Source organism: Pezoporus occidentalis, unplaced genomic scaffold (genome assembly GCF_034315485.1).
Source record: "Pezoporus occidentalis ecotype Australia unplaced genomic scaffold, CSIRO_AGI_Poc_V1 ctg15, whole genome shotgun sequence".
Classification (NCBI taxonomy): Eukaryota; Metazoa; Chordata; class Aves; order Psittaciformes; family Psittacidae; genus Pezoporus; species Pezoporus occidentalis.
In genome coordinates, this window is record NW_026913316.1 from 5,293,450 (window position 1) to 5,318,324 (window position 24,875).

Here is a 24,875-nt window from a genome sequence, read left to right on the forward strand (position 1 = left end):
TTCATCCAGTAGGAACCCAGTTTCTGATCCCCAGAGCAGTGTAAAGGAAGGGATGAGGGGGTGAAGAGTTTAAAAAGTGCTTGTCTGATATGCACAAAAACACTGACGCATGATTACTTCCCAAATGAAGACTACTAAGAGCATTAATAGAAAGTTATTACATGGAAGGGTCATACCTATAGCTAGCCATCATTATAAATGTGTTTATAGTAAAATTTCCATTCACTTAAGGTTAGATTAAGCTGCTACCAGGAATTCAACAGCACCTGGATGACAATCTAAGAGCAGACACAACACCCATCAACAAGAGCAGGGACTGAACACCCAGTGCAGCTTCCTGCTGTAGACAGCTGAACTCCCCCTCCAATTTTAGCTTGAGCTGTGACTGAGCCAGGAGGATTTTTCGTAATATATTTGCTGTCACAGTGAAGGTGACATCTCATCTTGCAGCTGTCCTTATAATCTTTTACCCATGGGAATCTGATACTGAGAAATTTATCCATGAATAACTCTTTTATAAACTCCAGTCCTATACAGTACCAGCATCCAGAACCAGAAACTTTGCCTTGCAAAACCTGGAGGATCTTACTATCTCAAAATCCAGTTCTGGATCCCTTACATTCCAAAGTAAGTACCCATACAACTTATTAAACTAAATGGGCATTAGTAAGGAGGGGCTACAGAGACAGGGCCTTCAGGCAACATGAAGAACAAGGAGACCTGCACTGAAGTTTGTCTTACAGCACCTAACCACAGAAGCTGTTATTTGCTGCTGGTGGGACTGTCTGTAACATTCAAGCTTAGGAGTGACTGAATCCTTTCCTGTGATAGCATTTGTAACATGTTATTATTTCTGATCTAAAGCATGCTGAGAAGACTTTTCAAGGCAAAAGAAGGCTAACCAGCCAACAAAGGTGATCCCATTTACCCTAGAATGTGACAGAGCACCTTAATTCTGAATATATTCTGAATATATATTAGCTTTCCTAATGAGGAAACGGATGATTACCAGTACTGCATTATTACTGAAATGTGTATCTCTGACATCTTCATTCCAGTTGGTGATTTCTCCTGTGTTCCTGGATTATTAGCTGTGAGCTCTTTTCTGGCTTGAGAAGTTTTATATTAGACCTGAGATATCAAACAGAGCATACTGGCTTAAGTTCTAGTTCTAATTTCTTTCTGCAAATGGAAAATATTTGGCAAAAAGTCATTCAAGTCATGTCAGGTTTGGATTTTCTTTTTATTTGTGGCACTAAGACATCAGTATTTTACAATATATAATACACAGTCACATTAAATGCAGAGGGCTAAATAGTCTCGTGCTTTCAACATTACATAGCTATACATTTTATATTTTAGCTCAAAGAAAAAAAGAATCTGCCACCACTCCAGTCTGTGATTATAAAAATGTAAATGTACAAATTTCCTCTCCTTCAGTTTCATTACAACATATGAAATGTGAAAAAGCACTTTCATTTGTCTTTTTTAAGTTAATCAATTTAATGAAATATTTTCAAAATATGTACAACACCACCCACCAAAGTAGTTTACATTTGAAAAAGATGCTGCTATAAATACTTGTGATACAACATACAACAGCCATACAAATTGGAAACAAAGGGCCAACTTATGCATGACCTGAACAAGAGACAAGAGACAACAAAAGTCCTGGTTACTGATATAAACCAGCTTCCCTTCATTTTGCAGTGCAGAAATGAATTCTAAATCTCGGACCTCTATGCAGTACTCTGAATCTTCTTTATAACCTTCACAGTCTGTTGCAAATAGAGATCCTTTAAGGTATCTCAGCATTTTAAAGTGCCACAAATGTTACTAGGGTTCAGTATATCTCTGCGTATTAGCATCCTATACGTCATATCCCATAAGTAACTTGTCAACAGACACTGTCTCACATTCATCGATTGCCTGCTTTCTCAGAGCTTCTCCAGAGACACAAAGTTCATCTCATTTTAAAAACCAATGACTCCAGCATATGACAATTTAGATCCTTCATAATGTACCATAACTTTTTTCTTGTGATTGTTTTTTTATAGGTCTTTATCCTAGTTTTCACTCTAACTGCTTATTAAAGCCAGCCCTTTTCCAAATCAAATAAGAGGCAAGTAAAAAGTCTGAAACAGTTACATATTCATAGCAATTTGAAATGAGTATTACTTTTCAGATAGCTAGCAAAGTCTTTTAATTTTGCCCATAAACACAATTAAGTATTAACATAGGACTGCACAGTGTTTATATTCTTATTAACCTGCCAACAAGAATAGTTTATTGGCAACCTTAAATATTCAGAGGCAAAACACAATTCCTTGGCACAGAAGCTTTACAGCAGAGCAACGTATTTTCCCCTTAGAACCATTATGCAGGAACACACAGAATATTAACTACAACTTATTTTTGGCTTGTAGAAAAGAGAATAAACTAAACTTCTTGATGGTTTTTTGCCACTTCAGACCTTGAATAATGATTATGGGTGCATATGGGATTACATTTTCCAATTACCTGTTCCTTATACATGATTCAAACGAGCAGAGGGACCTATAACAAAGAAAAGCACATGATCATTCAAGATGTTTTTAAACTTCCAACTGTTAACATTGTTAACCAAACATACTCCTGTGGGGCTGTTTTCAAGCCTGGTCTCTTCATCAGCTCCTTGAGACTACTTAAAGCTTATCTGCTCTTTTCCAGCTGCATTGGTTGCCCTAATGAAAGGTGCTATCCCTCCCTAAAAACCCCACACCTCATACATCCTTAGGTATTGTTGCTGCAATTACATGATTAATGGAACATAGGTGATATATTCTTCCCTCATTTTGTGGAATGAACAGAAACAGACACTGCAAGTACACAGTATCTGACAGTCAAAATCTGTTCAGTATTGGCTAACTGTCCCTGGTCATAAAGATCAATTGATGAGTACCTTGCTTCCTGTCTGAGTGAAGGGAACTCCCAAGGGCTTTGATTCAGGAAAATACTTAAACAAATGCTTATCTTCCTTCCTAGTCCTCAGGTCATCCAAACATATGCTTAATATTAATACATATGCTAGGGTGCTCTTCCAAAATCAAAGTTACTGAGCTTTGATTCTATCAGAGAGATCTACATTAAGATCACCACAAAAGCTAAACAGAATAATGTATATGATCAAGTCTAAATCTTCCATTTCAGCCTTAGCATCCATGGCAGAAGCTTTATTCTTGAGGAAAAAAATAGGTCATGGTACAAATTATTAGCAAGGTGAAGAGTTCATATTAAATGTTATCTTTCAATTCAAATACAGCAACAGCATGCAAACGATTGCCTCTCACTGTGCATGGGAACCAGAATCATTTTATAGGCTCATTTGACTACTTGTATATCAAGCTCAGCCAACCTTTCAGTGGGGCCTCCTGCCTCATTTCCAGCATAGCAAAGCCAACATCAGCTGTGGCTTTGAGTCTGTAATCTTTGTCATTGCACCCACAGACACTGATGATAAGAAACAGTGTTTCTTAATTCACAATTATGTATCTTTGATAACATGAGACAAAGAGTCCACTCTGACATAAAGGCATGGAACTAGGCCATGCTTCCTAGAAGACAATCTTTGTGACATAATTCAGATCGATGCATTACCTGCTGGCAACCAACTTCAAATTATCCCAGCATATACCAGGGACTCATTGTAATGGGTGCAGTAATTATGTTACCTGGCTCCTGTGATTGCCAGCAGAATGATACACTGCACGTATCAAAAAGTTCACATGACTAAATGCTGATGCTGAACACTGGCATGAATGCTTCTGGATAGTGTGATGGAGCCAACTCAATTTTTTAAATCACAAGCAGAAAAGGCTGCTTAGATGCAGGTCCAATCTCTCTTAGAAAATATGTGAAATCTGCACAATTTTTCTTGCACATACCATTAAGAAGTGGTCTACAGAAATCATTTTGCTATAAGCAAAAGCCTGTTTTTCAGATATACAACTTGCCTTCCCTACCTTGTGCAGGCACATTCTCCTGCAATATTTCCACCAAATCCCTGGGTACAACTCTACCTAAAATGAGTAGATGGCATATATACTAAGGCAACTTTTATAGCTTCTCTTTGTTGGTAAGAGTTTTAATCCTGCATGGGCTTGTGCTGCAACTATACCTACAGCTAGACATCTAATGGGTTATTTGCATGTGTAGTTATGTTTTTTTTCCATAGATAATCATGGTAAATCCCAAGGCAAGTTACACAGACACAAAACCACACACACAACGATATACGGAACTTCAGAAATCTAGCTAGGTTATTTTGCATTTTCTGAAACCAAAAGTTAAAAAGTAGACAAAATATCTTAAGTATGTGAAATTGTAACAAAAATTGCTTGATACAATTTAAGGAAAGCACTAGTTCACTTTTAACACCAGAAACACAAAGGGTACAACACTATGACCTGAGTTTTGCTCACCAGCACTAGACAAAATTTGGTCTCAGGTCAGCTGTTCATTTCCCAGATCATCTGGTTCTCCTTTGTACAGGAGGCAGACCACACAGCTGGGAAACAGTCTCCTTGCTAGTGAGACATGCTCAGTTTTGAAGATAATTAACCACCAAAGGCACTAGGTCAGCCACCCTGGCTGGTGGCTTTACTTGATGCCATTTCCCTGACTCGCTGCTATAGTCTGGACATGTTAAACACCTGCCAGGCTTCTTGAGAGACCATTATGAAAACTGAAGAAGGAGGATATTTCCTGCACATCACCAGGTCTTTTCCAGTTCGGTAAGTTCATCCCGTTCCAGTAACACATCTGTGTCTCCATTCCCTTTGGGCAGGATCTCTAGTGTAACCACTTTCTGGCAGGTCTCTGAACTGCACTGTACTGGGGATGAACCATTTTACTGAGCAAGCCCAACTGGGCTTGACACCCACAAGAATCTTCCTTTGGGAGTCTGTGGACAGCAACAGTGTGCAATAGAACAGAAGCCGTTTCTTCAAAACAAAGTATGTCTTATTTGCCAAAGCAGGCACAGTACCCCAAGAAATGGACTAAAGAACAGCCAGGAGACCTATGTACATGCTCTTTTACCTATACTTGGCATTTCCCTCAAGCACCTATTTTTGCTCTGGTTTGTTTTGGCTGACCCAATTACAGCCTGTGTTGTGCAGACCCTGACTCTCAGCAAGGCTGACCAGCCTGCAGCAATTTCTCTCCTCCCTTCCTGCACAGTGGATCTTTTAACCTTAAAGTTCATGACTTTAGCAAACAGCTGTGTAATCAGGGGTGGAGTGGAGGAGTTGCCTTTTCACAGATATTACTAGAGCTCAAATGTTTGTTGAGATGCTTCTTATCTGGGCAATCGGTTGCTTTTTACGTTTGGTTTCCCTGACAGTCCTGTTTGATCCACTTCCATTGCAAATAACCCCTCATAAATGAGCACAAACTGAGTCACACATAACTAAGCAATGCAGATTCTTCCCAGTTCTTCATAATATTAGCTAAATAGATGACTTCACCATCAGAAGTTTCTGTCCCAGGAAACTTTGAGAAGACGATGTAAGACAAACAGACGCCATTACTGAACTGAACTGAACTACCTACTCTGCTGTCTAGTTGCTGTAACCAACATCTTCTAGAAGGCAGAGCTAAAACTGGCTCTGTGCTCACGTGTCCGAATCACAACATCATAGATCTCTGACAAAGGAGGCAAAACAAAGGAAAAAGGTTGCTTCAGTCCTGGGACAAAGCCACCTGACAGCCATTGTTTACAAAAAACCTCAGTGTTTGTTGGAGACAAGTTCTTCAGCTGTAAAGGAATAAAACCCTGGTACGCAGCTATCATGTACTCTCTCTCCTCTATGGATTCAACTTTTGCTTTTACAAGTTGTCCAGCTGCAGAGAAGGGCCAGAATTTGGCTCTCAATTTAACATAGCAAGCTAGAAGAGATATTAATATGCACTGGATAGAAAGTCTTTGAGAAATCTGACATTTTTGCTTTTATCAGTTATCAAGGGCATGAGATCTCAGATGTCAAAGTGATACCATGCCTTTGGCATATACACGACTTAGCTTGCATATCCAATATCTGAAAGGGCAACACAGTATAAGAAAATCATCCTCTGTCTTGGACAAAACACTGGTCTCTTTTATTTTCATAAAAGACCTATATAATGTGACATACTCTTCTGTCATTTCAATGTCAAAGCTACCAAAAATTACTGTGTTTTGAAAAATGAAAGAACACAGACACAGTACTTAGCAGAATGCATCAGTATATCCAGCTTATTTTCATGGCCTTTACTGGCTATCAAACAGTTTGAAATAAATCCCCAAATGATACGATAAAGACCTGTTTTAATGAGTAGAGCTATAGGTCCCCTTAGGGACTTCTGCAGGAGGGGGAGCAGTAGTTGGAAGAACAAGGAATTTGGAAAGAACTAGAAAGCAACTGCACAAAGTATTCTTGAATATCCAAATCCTTTTTTTTCTTTTTTCTGTAAATTGGTGAAGTGGGGAAATAAAGGCCTGATCTGGAATTCTTTCATAATTTATAGTCTTAGAATCATAGAATATCTCAAGTTGGAAGGGACCCATAAAGATCATCAAATCCAAAACCCTGCTCCTCCTAGGACTACCTAAAACTAAACCATATGACTAAAAGCATTGTCCAGACGCTCCTTGAACTCTTAACAGGCTTGACGCCATGACCACATCCCTGAGGAGCCTGTTCCAGTGATCGACTACTCTCCCAGTGAAGAACCTTTCCCTTATCTCCAATCTGAACTTCTCCTGACACAGCTTCATTCCATCGTCTTGTGTGCTATCGCTGGTCATCAGACAGAGGAGATCAGTGTCTCCCCCTCCAGTGTCCCCCTTGAGGAAGTTGTACACTGCGATGAGGTCACCCCACAGGCTTCTCTTCTCCAAGCTGAACCAGCCAGGTGACCTCAGACCTATTCATAATAGAATGGAGAAGCGATTTTTCACCTGAAAAATAAATGCACATCCAGTTTTCTGCTTGCATGCTGATGTGAAGCTCCCTGAAACACTGATTTGTTTGTGCTATTTGTATGATTCTGTGAAATTTCTAGTTAATCAGAAACAAGATTGTTTTGGCTACTATTTAATGTTAAAATTTTATTGTACTTTTTGAATTATTTTAAAGAGGTTAAGTAAGCAAGGTTAAAGCCTATTTACACTTTTATGGTTGGCATCAGGAAAATCACGTGTTGGGAAAACTACATCTGCTTTGTACATTCCCTAATGTCCTTGGATCAAAGTCTGTTCTTGGATACTACAGTATAATATTGGGATGACCCCGCTAAGGAAAACTGGCTTCTTCTTACCAAGAAATGCAGTGTAACCCAAGGTTAGGAAGAACAAATTTTGACTAAAATGGTAAGTGAAGTTCCTCCAAAAATCACTCCCAGGCAACTGAGCATTTTTAGCCATCTGGGAGATGACTGACCTATAGCTGACCACAGAATTGTAACACGTATCATCCAATTCATAAAGTTCAGGTATACATTAAGATGATCCCAGAGTTCTACTGATAGATCTCAGGACGTGCAACCAAGAATGTTGGGAATCAAGGTCTAGGAAACAGTACTGATACTAGGAGAGAATACTTACTTCTAAATTTGCTTCAGGGTCTCATGTCTGATCTTTTCTAAGTTCACCTTGTTTAAAAGACATCCAGTATTACCTCAGATTCACAAGAATGAAAAGGGCATGAAAATACTTTCTGAAATTATATTCATCCTTTTGATGTTCTCCTCAAAAAAAAAGTACTGCTTATTCACATGGTTGCATACATGCACAAGCCTATTTTAGTCTTAATAGTATGTTTTAATAGGTGTTCAAAGGTTTGAAATCTTTGATTCCATTAGAGAAAACAGTGCATGTACCCTCTTCTGATGGAAGAAAGAAATACATGGCTAGAACAGCTTACAAATGGCTCTCAACGCAGAGCAAGTGGAGGTTGTTTCACCCGCAATAAAATCTAGAAGTACATTTACCTTTTTCAACTTTGCTGCTCCAGCACCTGAGCGAATAGCCTCCATCAGGGCTTGCCTTGCCTCCCCAGGGTTACATGTGGCCACGGCTGAGGACTTAGGAGCTGCTGCTGACAGCTGAGAGGGAGGTGGTGGTGGCGGTGGCGGCTGGGCAGGGGCAGGTGGGATACAAAGCTGCTGCTCCTGAGGGTCTTCTGTCTTCTTCAAGGACAGTTCTGTATTTCTAAAACTCTGCAGCTCTTCAGAGGCCAACGAGGAGATCTGCTCATTATGCAGTTGAAAGAAGGTGATTAATATCAAGCATGACTAAACTGTAATTATTTGACATTTGATGCACTTTCAGTACCCCAATTTCACTTTGCCTGCATGATGTAAACCACATAGAACTTTTGTTTGCTCACAGGGCTGAACATCTGTTACTACTCACTCACATCACTCAGCTGGGCTGATTACCAGCATCATGGATTTGGCATTGACTATGTCTCAGAAACTCAATCTTTATTTACTGTGAGCTCCAGGATCCTGTAACTCTTCTTGGCACATAAGGTAAGAGAGAAAGTTGGACTTGGTATTCATTTGGAATCAACCACAAGGGTTTTGGAATCAGGAAGATGTATTACGGCTGCAGTAGCCACCCAGGAATCTTGTTACTTTTTGCAGTCTGGGCTGCACAGAAATAATCTCAGATGACAGGAAGGCTCTTTTAGCTCTGAACTCCCAGACATGGCTTCATTGAAAAAATGCTGTTAAAGCTAAAGTCTCCAGCCATCATAAAAATCCAAAATGAAGTAAAATAGGACCAGAGAGAACTATGTGAAAGCGCTGAGAACAAAATCAACTGATTGCTCTTCCAAGCATGTTTTTGTGACATTTCTGATACTAAAATTTCTGCACGAATTACCAGCTTGGAAATTCAGCCTACTTAAGATGAATGCAGGGGGAGGAGGCAATCTTTCAGACTAAGCCAGCTCTTCCGTCAACTGTCTCAACAAGTATTTTTGCCGTTAACAACATCACTAGTAATAACCATGATAAATTGTTGGTAATTACAATGATTTGGCAATTATTAGGAAATTCAGTATCACGTGCCAAATGGGAGGTTTTCAAGCAGATGCATTAGCATTTCTTCCTCTGAGAAACTGAGGCACAAGACTTCTCTAGTGCAAAATGAAAGGATTCCTCTCCCATCCAATCCACATTCAGAAAACACCTATATTCTTTTCCTTTACTGTACACACGCACAATATGGGAATCATGTCATGTCAGGTAAAAATGAACATTTGACAGAATATGAAAGGGACAGCCCTTTCATCATAGCACATCTGTATCTCACCCTGTACACATACAAACACGATGATTTAACTAGCACAGGTGACATGGTGTGAAAAAGAAGCTCACAGTTTCTAGGCAACTTCCTTTAAAATGATGGCAAAAGCTTCTCTGCTGGAGGAAAGTATTCCAAAATGTCTCTGTGATAATACCCTATCACTTCATTGTCAGAGCCTCTTTTAAACAAATTTACATTTACTCCTAATGAATGCAGAATGCAGTTAAGTGTATGTGAAGATGGCTGCTGCCTAGCACACCCTGCTCTCAGGCTCAGAGGAGGCTGTACCCTACCTGCAGCAAGGGCAGTAAGGTATTTGAGGGACAAAGCAATTTCCTAACACAGGCAAGAGATTCTTTCTAACTCATGGCTGCTATCTGGGTATGTGCTTATGGCATGAGTCACTGCACGAGGGAAATAAGAACCTCCTTGCCAAATACACATCCTTGGCTGAATTAGCAAACTGAATGAAAACTAAAGCTAGAACAATGCAGTTTTGGGCTATTAGGAATAAGACATACTTTAATGATTAGGTAAATCTTTCAGACAGAAGCAATCATTCAGCAGCAGTGAAAGCTGATGTTCCCATCAGTATCAGTTACTTGCATACAACTTTCATGCAACAGCTCATGTTAACAGATAAAGACCATGCATGAAGCAGTCCTAAGTGTGTTCTTCAGGTAACTGGGCTTTGATGCATATGGTAGGTAATGCAAATATATTGATCTAACTGCATACTCCTAAAGCACAAAAATACCCCACTTAAATGTGAAAATGATGAACATCTGATGTCTTCTATGTACAGTCCCTGTAATTAGTTTAGATTTCTATGTGCTTCCCTCTCAGCTAAAAGCACACAATTTGAAGGACTGTTAAGTTTTATAGCAGAAGATGGGACTGGACCCACTATGCTATCTACATAAGTCAGATCTGATCTTGGGTCATATTACTTTCCCCCTCAATTCTTCTCTTTGCAGGACAATGTTTAGTTTGTGGCATATCTGGGTTTATTCAAAACATCCAGTAGGAACAGACCACACTTAGGAGATCACTTACCATCTTTATTTCTTACCTTTTTCAGCTTTGAGGTCCCACTGTGGCCTCTAATCGCTGCTAGTAGGGCTGAGCGCTCATTCTCTGGCTCCGTGTATGAGGGTTTGCTGTGATTGTCATTTAGTGCACTGTCTGAAACCTAGAATATGAAAACAATAAACCTCACATTGTCAGTAGAGGTAGTTTGGAAACACTATTAAAAATACTTTTGGCACTTGTACCAGAATGCAAACTACAGAGACTAGTCAAGTCTATCTTCTTTTGGGGCTGCTTTTACAACCCTTACTCGCACTGAATGGTGAGCATATGTGTAGATAGTAATGCTGTACTTACAGATGCCATCTCATATTCCCTGAGCATGAAGCCAATGGCTAACTAGGATCACCTAGTGATAAAAAATGCAGTTTTCTTTCATTGTAAGTATTTACAAGTGTTCTCCATGCCGCGTGTTCCTGATTTCACATAACATGTGAGTTCACATGTTATGTGAACATGTGGATTTCACATGAAATGTGGGTTCAGCTCTCAGGCTAACCTCAATTACCTCTCCCTTATGCTGCACCTCTGAACCCTCTGCTTCTTCTGGCTAGTGTAGCAGCAGTGATGTTGCTTAATCTACAGGATGTGCAGAATAAGCAGTGGCTTGGTCTGTAGTTTGCCATTAGAAATTTTTCAAATGCCTCGTGTACTCCGGTTCTTTAGCAACTGTACCAGTTATAAAACCTCTGATGTCTGACAGGGAGAATACAGGGCTCTGCAGTCTGAACAGGCTAAAAGAAGTCCCCACTTTACCTTTCTGAGTTTTTCCTTTCCCCCTGCTGTTTGAATGGCTTCCATTAGGGCACTGTGCAGTGATGTGTCTTTTGGTACTGGCTTTTGGATGACGGGTTTGAACTTCTTCTTTGGTCCAAAGATATTGGTCTGCACATTAACATCCAGTTCACTGATAGCATTAATATCCGAATCATCCAGCTTCTCCTCCTGTTCTGACTCTGTGTTTGCAGCTGCACCATTTAGCTCGGGTGAAGCTTTAAGCGAACTGACTTGTGCACCATTAGCAGGTGGCCATTTACTGACCCGCAAAGATGAGCTTAAAGGGGATGGGACTCCTTGGAGATCGGGAGACTTAAGAGTTGAGGCTGAATTAGTATGGGTCAAAGTCTCGCACTTCTGGTCAAATAAAAGATGCATCTTTTTCTCTGCTATACTCTGTTTGCTGTTTAAACCATGATCATCTTCTGCACTGTTATCCTTCGAAGAGGATTTAGTAAGTGGGACACTGGCATTCTTTTTATAGAAACTCAGAGGAGTTGCTTGATTTGGTGCCCTGATGTTAACTACTTTGTTTTCCATGCCAGAATTATCACCAGATGTAAGCCTGTGTGATGCTTTCTGACTGCGAGTAAAAATACTTGAAAATGTTTCTCTTGTTTCTGCTGATTCTGTTTCCACAGGGCTGTACTTGGCCACAATAATACATCTTTTTGGTGAACTTTCTGCTTCAGTTTTAACCTCTCCCGTTCCTTGCTTATTTTCATCTTTTTCGCGATATTCCATAATAGAGTCAGACTTACAGGTAGTTATATTGATGTGTCTTGCAATCGCAGAGGCAACATACTGACTTGAAGTTCTCCTATGTGGCTTTACAAACGGAAGCTCCAGCTTGTCTTTGTGAATGGTTGGGGCCACTAATGATGTTACCTGAGACTGTGTAACCGGAAGAGGTGGTTTGGTCCTTTCATTCTCAGACTGTCTTTCAGCTCCCTGGGTAGTAACAGTTTGTGGTGCTGCAGGTTTTGGAGTTGCAGGACAAACAGGTTTGTGTTCAGGTTTTATTGCAAAGGGCTTAGAATTTGTGGTGGCTGCTGACTTTTTAGGAAGATGCTCAGCAGAGTCATCACTTTGCTTTTCCATAGAACTTGATCTCCAGAATGCCTTCACTTTCCCGAGACAGATTTCCTCAGTTTCATCAGTAAAGTTACCTGGTATGTGCTTACTGACACTGGTGTTTGGGCCTATAAGGTTGCCTAGTTCATCTATCTTAATGGCACCAGTGGAGAGTGAAACTCCTCTATCAAATTGTTTTACTTCAGGTTTTGGAGGGACAACTTTAAAGGTTGTCAAACCCATTTTAGGTTCATAGTTTGCTCCTGAATTCTGGGCACGATGACACCATGTGGGTGTTGATGGGACTTCTTCTACTTCATTTTTTTTTGCTGGTGGCCATTTGATTTCTAATTCTGATTTACTTTTTTTCAGATATCTTTCCCTGTTACTGCATTCATTAAATGGATTTATCTTCTCTTTTGCTGTACTGATTTCAGCCATGGCCTTGGAGCGAGATGCAGTCAACTTAGATTTACATTCCTCAGACTTCACACCATGTTTGGGGGGTGTGTCCAGTTTTAAGTTCTTTTCACTTCTTTTTTCAAAGGACGATGTGAGAGATTCAAACATATCTCTCCTCTGTTCCACAAGCAAGTGACTAAATTCATTTTCAGATGGTTGCTGATGTATTAGGTCCTTGCATATGCATACAGCTCCACCACCTGTGTGTCTCTTACTAAAGGAACCTGCATTGTTGTTCTTATTTGTAAAGTTTCCCATATTAACAGAGTCAGCTGAGATACTTTTTGAAAGCCCTGCCTCCATCTCTTGATTTCCAACTGAGTTAGAGGTGCTAACTTCTGGAACATCATCTATGACTGTCACTGGAACAGAACTGGTAACATCTTGGGCTGCTTCAACTTTTTTTGTATGTGGGCTCAACACTTCATTGATGTACTCAGTGTCAGAGTTACTTATACCATCCACTGCTGCAAAAAACAGACATAACATTACATATAGGGAGTATTTAGGCAATATGACTTTAAATTATACAAACAGCCAGGAAAGCTTAAGCGGATCAGATATTTTAGTTACACTAATGCCTTTTACAAAAAAGGAGAGATCTGAGTCTGTTTTATTGTCTCTTGCTGATTAGGATCAGCCAAATATTCCTGCAGTCCTCCTGCTTCAGCCAGTGGGAAACATACAAATGCAGCTGAAAGCAGAATTTCATCTATTGTTCATACCTTATCTTTGACTAACTTCTCTCAGTGATAAACATTTCACCACATGACTCCAAAGGAGAAACATTTCTGAGAAACAGCAAGCAGCTCCAAATTATGTTTCCCAGACCTGGTAATAACAGCCCAGCTGAAGGATTTCCTTGAGCAAGCAAACAAAGAAACAGTACTTGTATTTTTTTTCCATTCTTCTCACCCTTCATTTCCAGTGACTCCAGAAGCCTCACTGTGCAAGAAGCTTAACTCTCCTCTCAAACTTGTTGGTATAAATCAAGGGTTGCAACACAAAAGCTAAGAAATTGCAGTGTTAGAGAACTCACCGAAATTTAAATCAGAACCAAGTCCACCGCAGAAGTAGTGAAATTAAGATGGGAAGTTTTAAAAATGTATTCAACATCATTTGGTGATAAACCATTAATGGAAAAATACTTTTACTCACAGTAGGAAAAAGAGGAGCTGTCGTGGTTTAAACCCAGCCAGGTAATTCGTTCGCTCACTTCCCCCCCTTTTCTTGCCCTCCCCCTGCTCCCGGAGGGATGGAGAGGAGAATCGAAAAGAATGCAACTCCCACGGGTTGAGATAAGAACAGTTTAGTAACTAAGGTATAACACAAATCACTACTGCTACCACCAGTGATAATAATGATAAAGGAAATAACAAGGGAAGAGAATACAACACCTCACCACCAGCCGACCGATAACTCGCCCCCCCAGCCCGACCAAGCTCTGACCGATACCTCCTCCAACCCTGCAGACTCCCAGCCCTTCCGGCTAACTCCCCGTTACATCCTGGGCATGACGTGCTGTGGTATGGAATACCTCTTTGGTCAGTTTGGGTCAGCTGTCCTGTCTCTGCTTCCTCCCGGCTTCCCCTCTTCCCTGGCAGAGCATGAGGCTCACAAAGTCCTTCGCCAAACCAAAACATCGCTTGTTATCAGCTCTGTTCCCGAGCTGAAAGTCAAAACACTGCACTACACCAGCTACCAAGAAGGGGAAAAAATGACTGCTACTGCTGAACCCAGGACATTATCCACCCCTTATTCCATACCATTCACGTCATGCTCACGTCCCACATTTTCAATATACCATCACTCTTATCTAAGTGCATGGACCAGTCCCTATAAAGCTGCTGCGTCCATCTGGTCCATGATGTCAGGCTCCATCTCTTGTAACAGTCTTCCAGAGCAGGAGAGACTGTGTGCAGTGTTCACACTCGTGAATAACCTGGGCAATAGTGTCCATTGCTAAGTCCACCCCTCGATCATGAGTCCATCTCTGTGTTGCATCTCTGCTCTGATGGCCTGAAGTGCATTGGGCCCACCAGGCTCAAAATAATTCACTGTCCCCTTCAGCAGTTTCTGCAGCTTGTTGCTGGGGACTCCATACAGCTGCCTTCCATCTCCAATGCTTCCAAAGCACTGGAGGGGCCCAGTGGACTAGATACTTGCCCATACTGTCCCACACACCCTGCCACTCCTGGCTGTCCAGCCTTGGGGAAAAGTCCCCCCATATCCTCGTCTAACCCCAGACAAGACCCAAACCTGACTCTGCTTAACTTTTGAGATCAGACAAAATGGTCGTGGGTAGAACACAGCCTGTGTGTGTGCCAACATGCTGATCCCCATCACAATCAGCAGGCAGGTACCAAGGACACCCAAAGGCCATTCAAAACCTTCAGAACTCTCAACTGATGCTGCTGTACTTGTCACTGGGGCTGGTGTAGCTGCTGTACTTGTCACTGGGGCTGGTGCAGCTGCTGTGCTTGCCGGCTCTCCCACCTCCAGCTTCTCTTTTCCTGAGTCCAGCTCTTCCTCCTCTGCCTTGCTGGGAAATGCTGCGTGGTCTCCTGCATCCTCCTGGGGCTCGGCAGGCGGCTTCCGGGAAACGCTCTCGGCCGTCGCGGGGCTCGGCTCGGCCGCGGGGCTCGGCTCCTCCGCGGGGCTCGGCTCGGCCGTCGCCTTTTCCCGCTGCTCGGCAGCCGCCTCCTTCCTCTCCTCGACCGCCCCGACCTCCTCCACCGGCAGCCGTCCCCTCGCGGCCTCCGGCCCCGCTCCCGCCTCCGCTTGCTCCCCGGGGCCGCTCTCCCGGGCCGCTTCAGCAGCCGCCGGCTCCCGGGGCCGCTCCCCCTCGGCTCCCCGCAGCCTCACGAAGATGGAGAGTAGGGTGAGGGCCAGGACGGCGAAGAGCAGCCGGACGGCCAGGTACAAGTCCACGGCCACGTCCGTCCCGCCCTGCTGCTGGAGCCCGCCCGTATTACAAGCCATTGCCATAAAGCACAGTGAGACAAGAACCTTAGCCCAGGCCCCATACTTGATAAACACTATCACAGCAAATACCGGCTCTACGTAAGTTACAACATTCTGAAGCTGTGAGATCAAGCGAAACAACTCTGAGACCCAATAAATCAGCATTGTGACGAGTGACTATTAATCCAGTCAAATCTGTTGTTATCTCAACCCTTCGTGCCCCACGTTGGGCGCCAAAAAAGAACTGTCGTGGTTTAAACCCAGTCAGGTAATTCGTTCGCTCACTTCCCCCCTTTTCTTGCCCTCCCCCTGCTCCCGGAGGGATGGAGAGGAGAATCGAAAAGAATGCAACTCCCACGGGTTGAGATAAGAACAGTTTAGTAACTAAGGTATAACACAAATCACTACTGCTACCACCAGTGATAATAATGATAAAGGAAATAACAAGGGAAGAGAATACAACACCTCACCACCAGCCGACCGATAACTCGCCCCCCCAGCCCGACCAAGCTCTGACCGATACCTCCTCCAACCCTGCAGACTCCCAGCCCTTCCGGCTAACTCCCCGTTACATCCTGGGCATGACGTGCTGTGGTATGGAATACCTCTTTGGTCAGTTTGGGTCAGCTGTCCTGTCTCTGCTTCCTCCCGGCTTCCCCTCTTCCCTGGCAGAGCATGAGGCTCACAAAGTCCTTGGCCAAACCAAAACATCGCTTGTTATCAGCTCTGTTCCCGAGCTGAAAGTCAAAACACTGCACTACACCAGCTACCAAGAAGGGGAAAAAATGACTGCTACTGCTGAACCCAGGACAGGAGCACAGTACGACATTTTATCTCTTTCCACTGTTTCTTTCCATGTTTTCAAAATTTTAACTTTAAAGTATATCTGCTAATGCAGAGGAGGCACTGGGTACAAAAATGTCCCCCCCTTCTCTTCTTCATGAGGATAAAATACAAACCAGAGGCATTGCTCATTAAACACAGAGCTAAATTCACAACTGATTTAGCTTCACTAAAGTCAATAAAATTACATCTAATTTGGCCATAAAATGTGTCCATAAACTGCTGTTCATCTCTTTTTGGTAGCAAACACCGAAACTGCATGACAATCTGATAAGCAGCATGAAAAATATTCAGTGCAAGTCTATAAGGAGAGGCTGCCCCAGAAGCAGAGGGAGAACAAGCACTCTGGGTGGACCACATTCTGGACAGAACATGTGAGTTGCTCCCTGCGATTTTAGTGAGAAACTTGTTGATGTCTCCAGAGTTCAGTTTGACTCTGCATCTCCTGGCTATGCCTCTCTTTTGTACTTCAGAAGTAACACACTCCTACCTTCTAAATGTTCATCCAGGCCAGCCAAAGTCTGCTGGAGCTGTGCAGCAATGAGTATATCCTCATTCTCTTGCTTAGCCAGAGAGATTTCTTCATGTCTCCTGCTATATGAAAGAGAAGAAAAAGGTTGGGTCACCTTTTATCTGCTTTGCACTGTTGCTCTGAAATACACTACCATTTTAGCCCCTTTGGTTCTACTGGGATTCTGAAACTCATTCCCCAAAGTGGGAAAAATATGCAGCCTTAGAGACACAAACCACCATACAACACATCCACATCTAAAAAGGGTCTCTGTGGTGCCTAAGCATGCTCAGTGTGCTGGCAATCAAAAGATGAGGATTAATATAGCCTGTTGCAAAGAAACAGTCTGGCCTCACTGTGAAGTACACATTTCAGCTGGGCTGCTGAAAAAGCAGAATATGCCAAGGCCAAGGTTTTGCATATCCATACAATTTTTAAGCAGACCGCTAGCCATCCTGTGCACCCTCTGTGCCAATAGATCTTCACCTTAATTAAGTAAAAATTGCATGGTAGTGAAAAATAAATACAACTACGTACTATTAGACAATCACTCTGCGTCCTGAGAGGAAGGAGGGGAAGAAGAAAGAGAAACTAATCCCTTGAGAACTGTTTCAAATGAAATATCAAGGGGCCCAATTTTGCCAGAAATGAACTCCATGTTTTTTGATGAAGTTGTACAGTGATCGAAACCAAGTCTCGAATCAGAGTAAGGGTCAAATGTTGCCTTGACTTATTAAAATAATAATAAAAAAAGATGAAACTAAGAAAAATCCTAATGAAAAATAACCAAAATTAAAAAAAAAACAAACCATATGGCAACCTGTTACACAACAGATCTTATGTTTATTAGGAAGAAAAATCTTGACCAGCAGAGCTCTTCTATCTAAACCATTGAAGCCAAGATTTCATACTGGCCAATTTATTTTTTCCAGCTACCTGTTCCTCACCTGAATTTAAGACACTGCTGTCTGTGACACTGTATCTAAGTTTTGCTCTTGCAATTAGCCTATTGAAAAAATAATTTTCCATTCTAACCACACTTACAGTAACTCAGGTCAGGTGAAGTAGATTTGTCCTCTTCAAGATCAAATCCTTAATCGCATAAGTACAGGAACAGATGAATTTTTTTTTTTTGGTTGTTTACCAAACACAACCTTTTTCTTCCTGCTCTTTAAGGCAGTAACATGAACAGGAATTCAGGAATGTTTCCTGACATTGATTTAAATTGTATCTAACAATGTAGCTTCCTTTTTTTGCTATTTTATTGTTCGATTTTTCCCTTGCTCACACCAGGAGCAACTGAAAGCACATGTTGACGCATCAGGTATTTTATTTCATTTTACTTTTTTATTTATTTATTTAGCATTCACCTCTCTGTTCTTTATGTCTTTTGTACTAGTCTTGGAGCCTGATTCTTCTACTTGCACCTAAACTGCCTTGCACTTACAAAGCTGTATTCATGTATTTGGGATCAATGAAAACAGCAACATTTGCCATTGACCTGAGCACTGACAGGCCCTGAACATCCTCAGAAGCCACTGTGAACTGATGATGCTCAGGCTCAGCACCCACACTGCAAGACTCATGGCAAACCCAGTCTTCCCTGTGATGGATTAAAAGAAAGGTGGCACAAATCAAAGTCTCCAGCACAGGCAACTGGCACTGGTAGTTCTATGCAGTTCAATGTACCCTGAAGCACACACACACACACAAATCAATGAGATTACTCATTTGAGCAATCTGAAAAGAAAGATTTAAACTTGCTCTAGCATTTGCACTGGCCTTCTCCAGGAAATAACAGGAACTATTGGCTTGAAAATTTTATGGGCAAATTGTCTAGGAAAATGTATTTGGGACTGGAACAGGGATTCCTGGGCTCCAAACATGCAGTGTAGGTCCACTGTACTGACCATCTCTTTCTCATGTTAATCAATGGGAATCTTTCAATGACTCCTTATAGAAACATTATCTTCTCCTTGATGGGCACAACTGTCAGCAGAGGTCTCTTTCATTATCCTCTGTGCACTTATGCAGTGACTATACATAATTTGCCTCTCAATCTCTGCTTCCATCTCCTTATCTAGACAACTGGGATAATAATATCCAATTCACAGAATTTTTCTGAAGGAAAGAGAACAATGCAGTGAAAATGAAAGGATTCTTATTTGCTCTTACAGAGGGAGCTTCAGAAAAAGCAGGTCTTTTCTTTCCCATTTTCAAATTCCTAAAAGAGCTATTGTTCAATTCATCTCCAAACTCACCTACAACAAGCCAGAAGATACAGATTAATCACAGGGCTTTTCTTCAAATTCTTAGCATCGGGAAATTAAAATGTGATACGCATTTTGTGAGGTGAAGGTCTGGTAGTTTCCAGTAGCTCACATAATTACAAATATGCCTAAGAAGACTCTTTCTCATAACAGCATTTGGGAAAGGAAAACAAAAGGGCATCCAATTTATTTATTTTTCTAATCCTGCACTTTCTTCCCTTCTAACCCTACACACTTTTCTTTTCTTGACAGCTCTGTTTTGGCCAGAATTCAAGAAAAATATAACTCATTCCGATACCACGTTTTATATTCTGGATAAACATTACCAGTGTTATTTTCTCACACACACTTTTCCAACTTAGGGAAGAACTTGATAACCTTTATGTTACCTTTCTGGTAAAACGTGAGGCACTAAAAATACAGCAATGGCAAGCATTTAGCCCAAGTTCAAAATGGTAGACGTGCATGGTTCGTGGAAGCCTGGGCACTTATTACTCCTGTAAACTAGCAGAGATTTGTGCAAAAGCACAGAATGGAGCAAAGCGATTACTAAACTACAGCCTTTAGTGTTCCACTGAGCTCAGGCTACAACTCCTCAGCAGTCATTTGCTCAGTTGGAGACAAAAAAATGAAAGTTACAGCAGCATTTCACCAAATCAGTGCCATGGGAGACGAGTATTTACGAGAAAGTTTACATTCTAAGAAAGAAAGAAAATTCTCTGATGAACCTAGCTGTGAATGCTGCATTAAAAAGAAAACCAAACCAGTGGTAAGACAATGGATTTGCAATGACAGAAGCTGCCATTTTGTTATAGTTAAAGAAGCTTTACCTGGGGGTCTGCAAATGATAAAACTGACTTGAGTCTCCTCAGGCACTTCCCATGAGTTCTGGTGAGCCTCATGTATGGTACCAGAGATATAGACCACAACTCCCACATTAACTGTCTAAATACAACACATACCTATATAGACTGCAGAGAAGGAACTGAAGAAGAGGTTCAGTTATCCAAACTGGAGCACTTGGTGACATCTGAAATACGGTAGGACATTCAAAACATCCACAGACATAATAGGGAAGACAGGGAGACACATGCCCTGTTGCAGTGGCAACAGGCAAGAAGAAATGGGCAGAAGACATCTCTCAGGTTAACTGAGTATGACCTGAAAGGTTCACTCATTTTGCAGTATTTACTGTTATCAAAAGAGAACTTGGCTCTTATGAATGTGTATACTAGCAGGGGAGGGAAGACAGAACCATTGCACATAACAGAGTCAAATCCAGGCAGGCACACCGTGCACTAGCACACGCAAGGACATACTGATTGCTATGAGGCTGTTCAACAGACATCAAAAGCATTAGCTACTCCTATGTGTCTTAGGCAGCTAGCATGGACTTACTGACATGGAAACCTGATACGGTTACTCCTAACAGGGATTTGGAGCATCTGGGCTCCTTTCCCAGCTCTGACAGTACTCTCAGTCTGATGCTGTGGAATTATATTAACCCATCTGTACGTATCCAGATTTTTCCTCTTCCAAATGAATTCACAATATTCTCCTTTGTATAAGACAAATGCTGGAAAGAGAAATGGTCCTACCCTGGGTATACATTGAGGTGGGTATTAAAGATGAGCCTGATGCTAAACAATTTTAAGTTGTAGAAAGCATGGCTGAAGCTTTCTGAATACAACTTGCTATTCAACCAGGCTGGAAAGATGGCATTAAGTAAACTCAAGGTGCTTACATATTTGTTTTTGTGAGTGATGCAGCAAAGTACTCTTCAAAAGTGGAGGTAACTATTTTCCAGATTAACCATAGTTTACAAAATCTTAGGGACTGTTTTTTCATTCTTTGCACTTCTTGGGCTAGATGACTTTTTTTCTATTCCCTTCCAAGGAACGAATATAAAAGCAGCAGGAGAGCAGCTAGTATAAGTGGTGGACTTTCTGGTCACCTAAGCTATGACCTGACCATAGATATTTTCCATTTCTGCTGCCTCCTGTGAATTTGAGCATGAAGTTTTAATGTTTGATTGACCAAAGCCTGCTAAAACACAAAATGTGTAGACTGAACAGCCAACTTAGGACTTGTTAGATAGCAAAGTCATCACCTGTCTTTGATGCAAGACTTCTGAAAGTATCAGGCAACTAGAAAAAGAAAAAAGCACATGGTCATATTCTGTTGAATGCCAGATAACCTTGCTTTTTATGTTTTTCAATGAGCCATAAAAAAAAGATGCACATACTTTTTGAGAGCAAGGTACAGGTATCATTCTCATTCCAAGTTTTTTAGTTTGTGTTCAGTTCCTAGTTCTGTGAGACTGCATCAAACTTACAAAGGTTTTTAGACTGCATTTATATTGATGGTGAATAAAAATCATCAGAGACTGCATTAACTGTTTTCCAATCCTACAACACACTAGCCCAGTAGTACCTTCAGATATACCACCCCCCAGTTACAAATAAGAATTTGCAAATATAGATGGGGTAGAAAATGAAATAAATTTTCAGCTGCAGCTGGGTTTATCGTCTTTTTACAGTCTTCCCCCACGGTTACTGGTCAAAAATCTAAACAGAAAGCAAATGAAAATGCTTTGGCTTAGTACAATTTTGTGTTTTAATGCTAGAAATCTCTAAGCCTGTTACACACCAGAGTGATTTTAGCTTCCAGAGTCTCCCAACATATGTTCGTTCCAGGGTCCTGCTGCATAAGCAGCAGCTTGTAGTTGCTATACAGCTGGAAGCATGCCTCCACTCCCCACTCCTCACATGGGCCTCTGGCAACAGCTTCTCAATGGGAAGGCCTGCAGGCAGACAGCACTGCCAGAAATAGTCAGGAAAGTGGACTAGTATGATTTAAATCTTAACACTGACACATCACCTGTGCAATATAACACTGCAAGTTAAAAGATGGCAAAGTGAGGTTAAATAACTTCCCTTGGGTTACACAGAAAAATAAGAAACAGAGCAAGGACCAGAGCCTTTCTCTCCTGGAAGCCAGCACTACACATTAGCAACTCAAACTGCTTTCGAACATGCAAAATATTCTATAGCTCCAAAGTATACGGCATTTTTCCAGTGGATGAGTTTAACAGAAAGGCCAATCTGGATTCCTGCTCTATAACAACTGTATCTATTACTTAATCTTGGTATTATTAGTATCTTCCCTCCATGAAGATCTGCCAGCAAAAAAGTCCATGAAGAGTATACAAATTGAAAGAGTTTTCTGGAACAAGGGGAAAGGGAAAGCCAGAGATAAGGAAGGAAATTAGCAAAATTATGTAAGAAGAAGAGGCTTGCAAATCTGTCAGACATCTGGGTCTTAATTAAGTAATTCTTCATCCCTGAAGTTTACCCTGTACTTTAACCCTTTCCCTACTTTCCTTCCCCTTAAAACTACATTTTTGTTTTCAAAAGGTAAAACACATACCTACCCAGCTAAAATAGAACTTACCCTATAGAGAAATAACAGAATAAAACTCTCCTGTATTTCTCGGAGGTAGTTACAAGTGACATGTAATTATATAGAATGTGTTTGTGCACAGATATATATATATAACACATACGTACACTGCTATTTTTCATCACAGTTTTTCCTTCCTGCCTGCCTTCTGCCACTCACTATTATATTTTTTCTTTCTCTGACCAGCTTCATCACTGAATTCTCTTCAGCTACTGACTTTTCTTTCCCTCCTGTCCTTCCCAATCGGAATACAAAGCCTTGTAACATTTGAATTTGAATGGGCTGAAAATTAAGCAGAACAAGTTCACTCACTCCTATCCTTTCAAGCTTTTGTTTCAAGCTAACTCATCAAAACCTTAGCAGATTTGTAGCAAACACAGAGTATTTCTCAGGTTGGTAATGAAGAGGATTCTTCTCCTCCCAGTAGCTTCAACTACCCCAACCAGAGCCAAAGGCAACAAAATCTTCTAAGAGAAAGGGAGGAAATGAGATTATCCCTGTCCAGACCCACAGCATGAACGGATCTTAGGAGGGTTCCCCCACCCCCACCCTATGCCCTCCACTAGCTCTACGTGAAAAAATATTCCTCTCTCATGGCTACTGAAACAGAGATGCAAGGGAGAGGAAAATCCCTTTCAGACCCTTTGGAAGGTATTTTATCTTTTTTGGCCCAGACAAGTGTGTATTTATTTAGCTTTGTAACTGCCAAGTTCCCTTGACATTTGAAAACACTTCTATTATTTAAAATATTGTAATACATTTAAAATCTTTTCAAGACAGTAAAAAAGAGAGTTTTGCATTTTAAACTGTTAAGACACCCTTTTAAAGCCTTGATTTCAGTTGTTTCTGACTTTGAGAAATTATATAACTTTGCTAGGTGGCAGTCCAAATGCTACAGTTTATATCATCCCCATGATCATTCTGTTATTTTATTTCAGCCCAAATGGTTAAATGTCTTCCAAGAACAGAGTTAGGAGGGAAAGGAGAGCTGCATTCTGATACATGGAATATCATTAATGCTCAGTCCTCTGAAAAAAAAAGAGTCCTGTGTGGTCTAACTGGTTACCAGTCTGCCTTGACTCTCCATACATCAGCTCTCCTTCTCTAAAATAGGATAATGACACCTTTTCATCCCACACGAGTACTGTGCAGAGAAATGAATTAAAGTCTGCATGGCACATGGATACTAGTGTGATGAGGAAGATAAAAAGAGCAAAAGGAAATTAAATGGTCCTGTCTCCAGAAGAGAATTTGAACTGAGAATGAACAGCGGTATGCCTGGTTTATTAATCGAGCTCTGAAACTTACAAAGAAAAGAAACCAAAAGAGAATATGATCACTTTAAATAGAGACATTATCAGACTGAATAAAAACGGGGGAATTAAGGGTAAGGGGAGGAATATAAGGTTACATGGACAGCCTTAATGTTACCTAACTTTGAGCACGTGACCTAGCATCCCTAATAATATTATTTTAACATAATTTTTAATGCGTAATTATTTATAAAGCTCCAGACAGTAGGATGCTTTATAGGCATATAAAATTGTCTGATCCCTGCCCCTAGGAGCTTGCGTGATGACACCACACAAGGGATGGGAAAGGAGGGGGTACGGGAGGACAGAGTTGCAACACTGTGAGATCATGAGATGTACTTACTGCTACATAAGCAACATTTCAGCTTCTCTGTGGTTTTCTTGTTACTCATTTAACACTATATATTAAAATTCGGTGAACAGATACATAACACAAAGAAATCAACTGTAAGGAAGGATGTGAAGAAAGACAACTATGTAGTACAATGTTCAGAGTCAGCAGTTAATATTAAAACATTCACAGTCAAACACTGCATGTAGTCGATTATTTATATGGGGTTAGCCCTTGGCACCTCCAGCTGAGGTCTGGATTCTGCTCCACCAGGCACTGTACAAATATATCGTGACATACGATAGCTGCATTAATGGTTTTTACTGTAAAAAAAAAAAAAAAAATCAGTCTGTGGCGGAGAAACAAAGACAGTTTAACAGGTTAGAGACAGAGCCAAGGGTAGAACTAGAGTGTTTCCATATTTGATTTGATATTCTACATTAAG

The 24,875-nt window shown here is 41.1% G+C and overlaps 1 protein-coding gene across 8 annotated transcripts in view; it reads right to left on the reverse strand.

The window, feature by feature from the left end:
- Nucleotides 1-1,224: 1,224 nt before the first annotated feature.
- The window catches only part of COBL (cordon-bleu WH2 repeat protein), a 159,206-nt gene continuing 135,555 nt past the window's right edge, over nt 1,225-24,875 (reverse strand). For 7 of the 8 annotated variants that reach the window (XM_062610926.1, XM_062610920.1, XM_062610925.1 and 4 more), the window contains 5 exons: nt 17,034-17,137; nt 11,180-13,203; nt 10,407-10,526; nt 8,011-8,268; nt 1,225-2,556 (listed from right to left, as the gene is read on the reverse strand). In XM_062610926.1, the coding sequence (XP_062466910.1) occupies nt 2,539-2,556; nt 8,011-8,268; nt 10,407-10,526; nt 11,180-13,203; nt 17,034-17,137 (2,524 nt within the window). In that variant the 3' untranslated portion in view covers nt 1,225-2,538. The remainder of the gene's footprint in view (nt 2,557-8,010; nt 8,269-10,406; nt 10,527-11,179; nt 13,204-17,033; nt 17,138-24,875) is intronic. The other variant, XM_062610919.1, reaches the window with a different exon arrangement.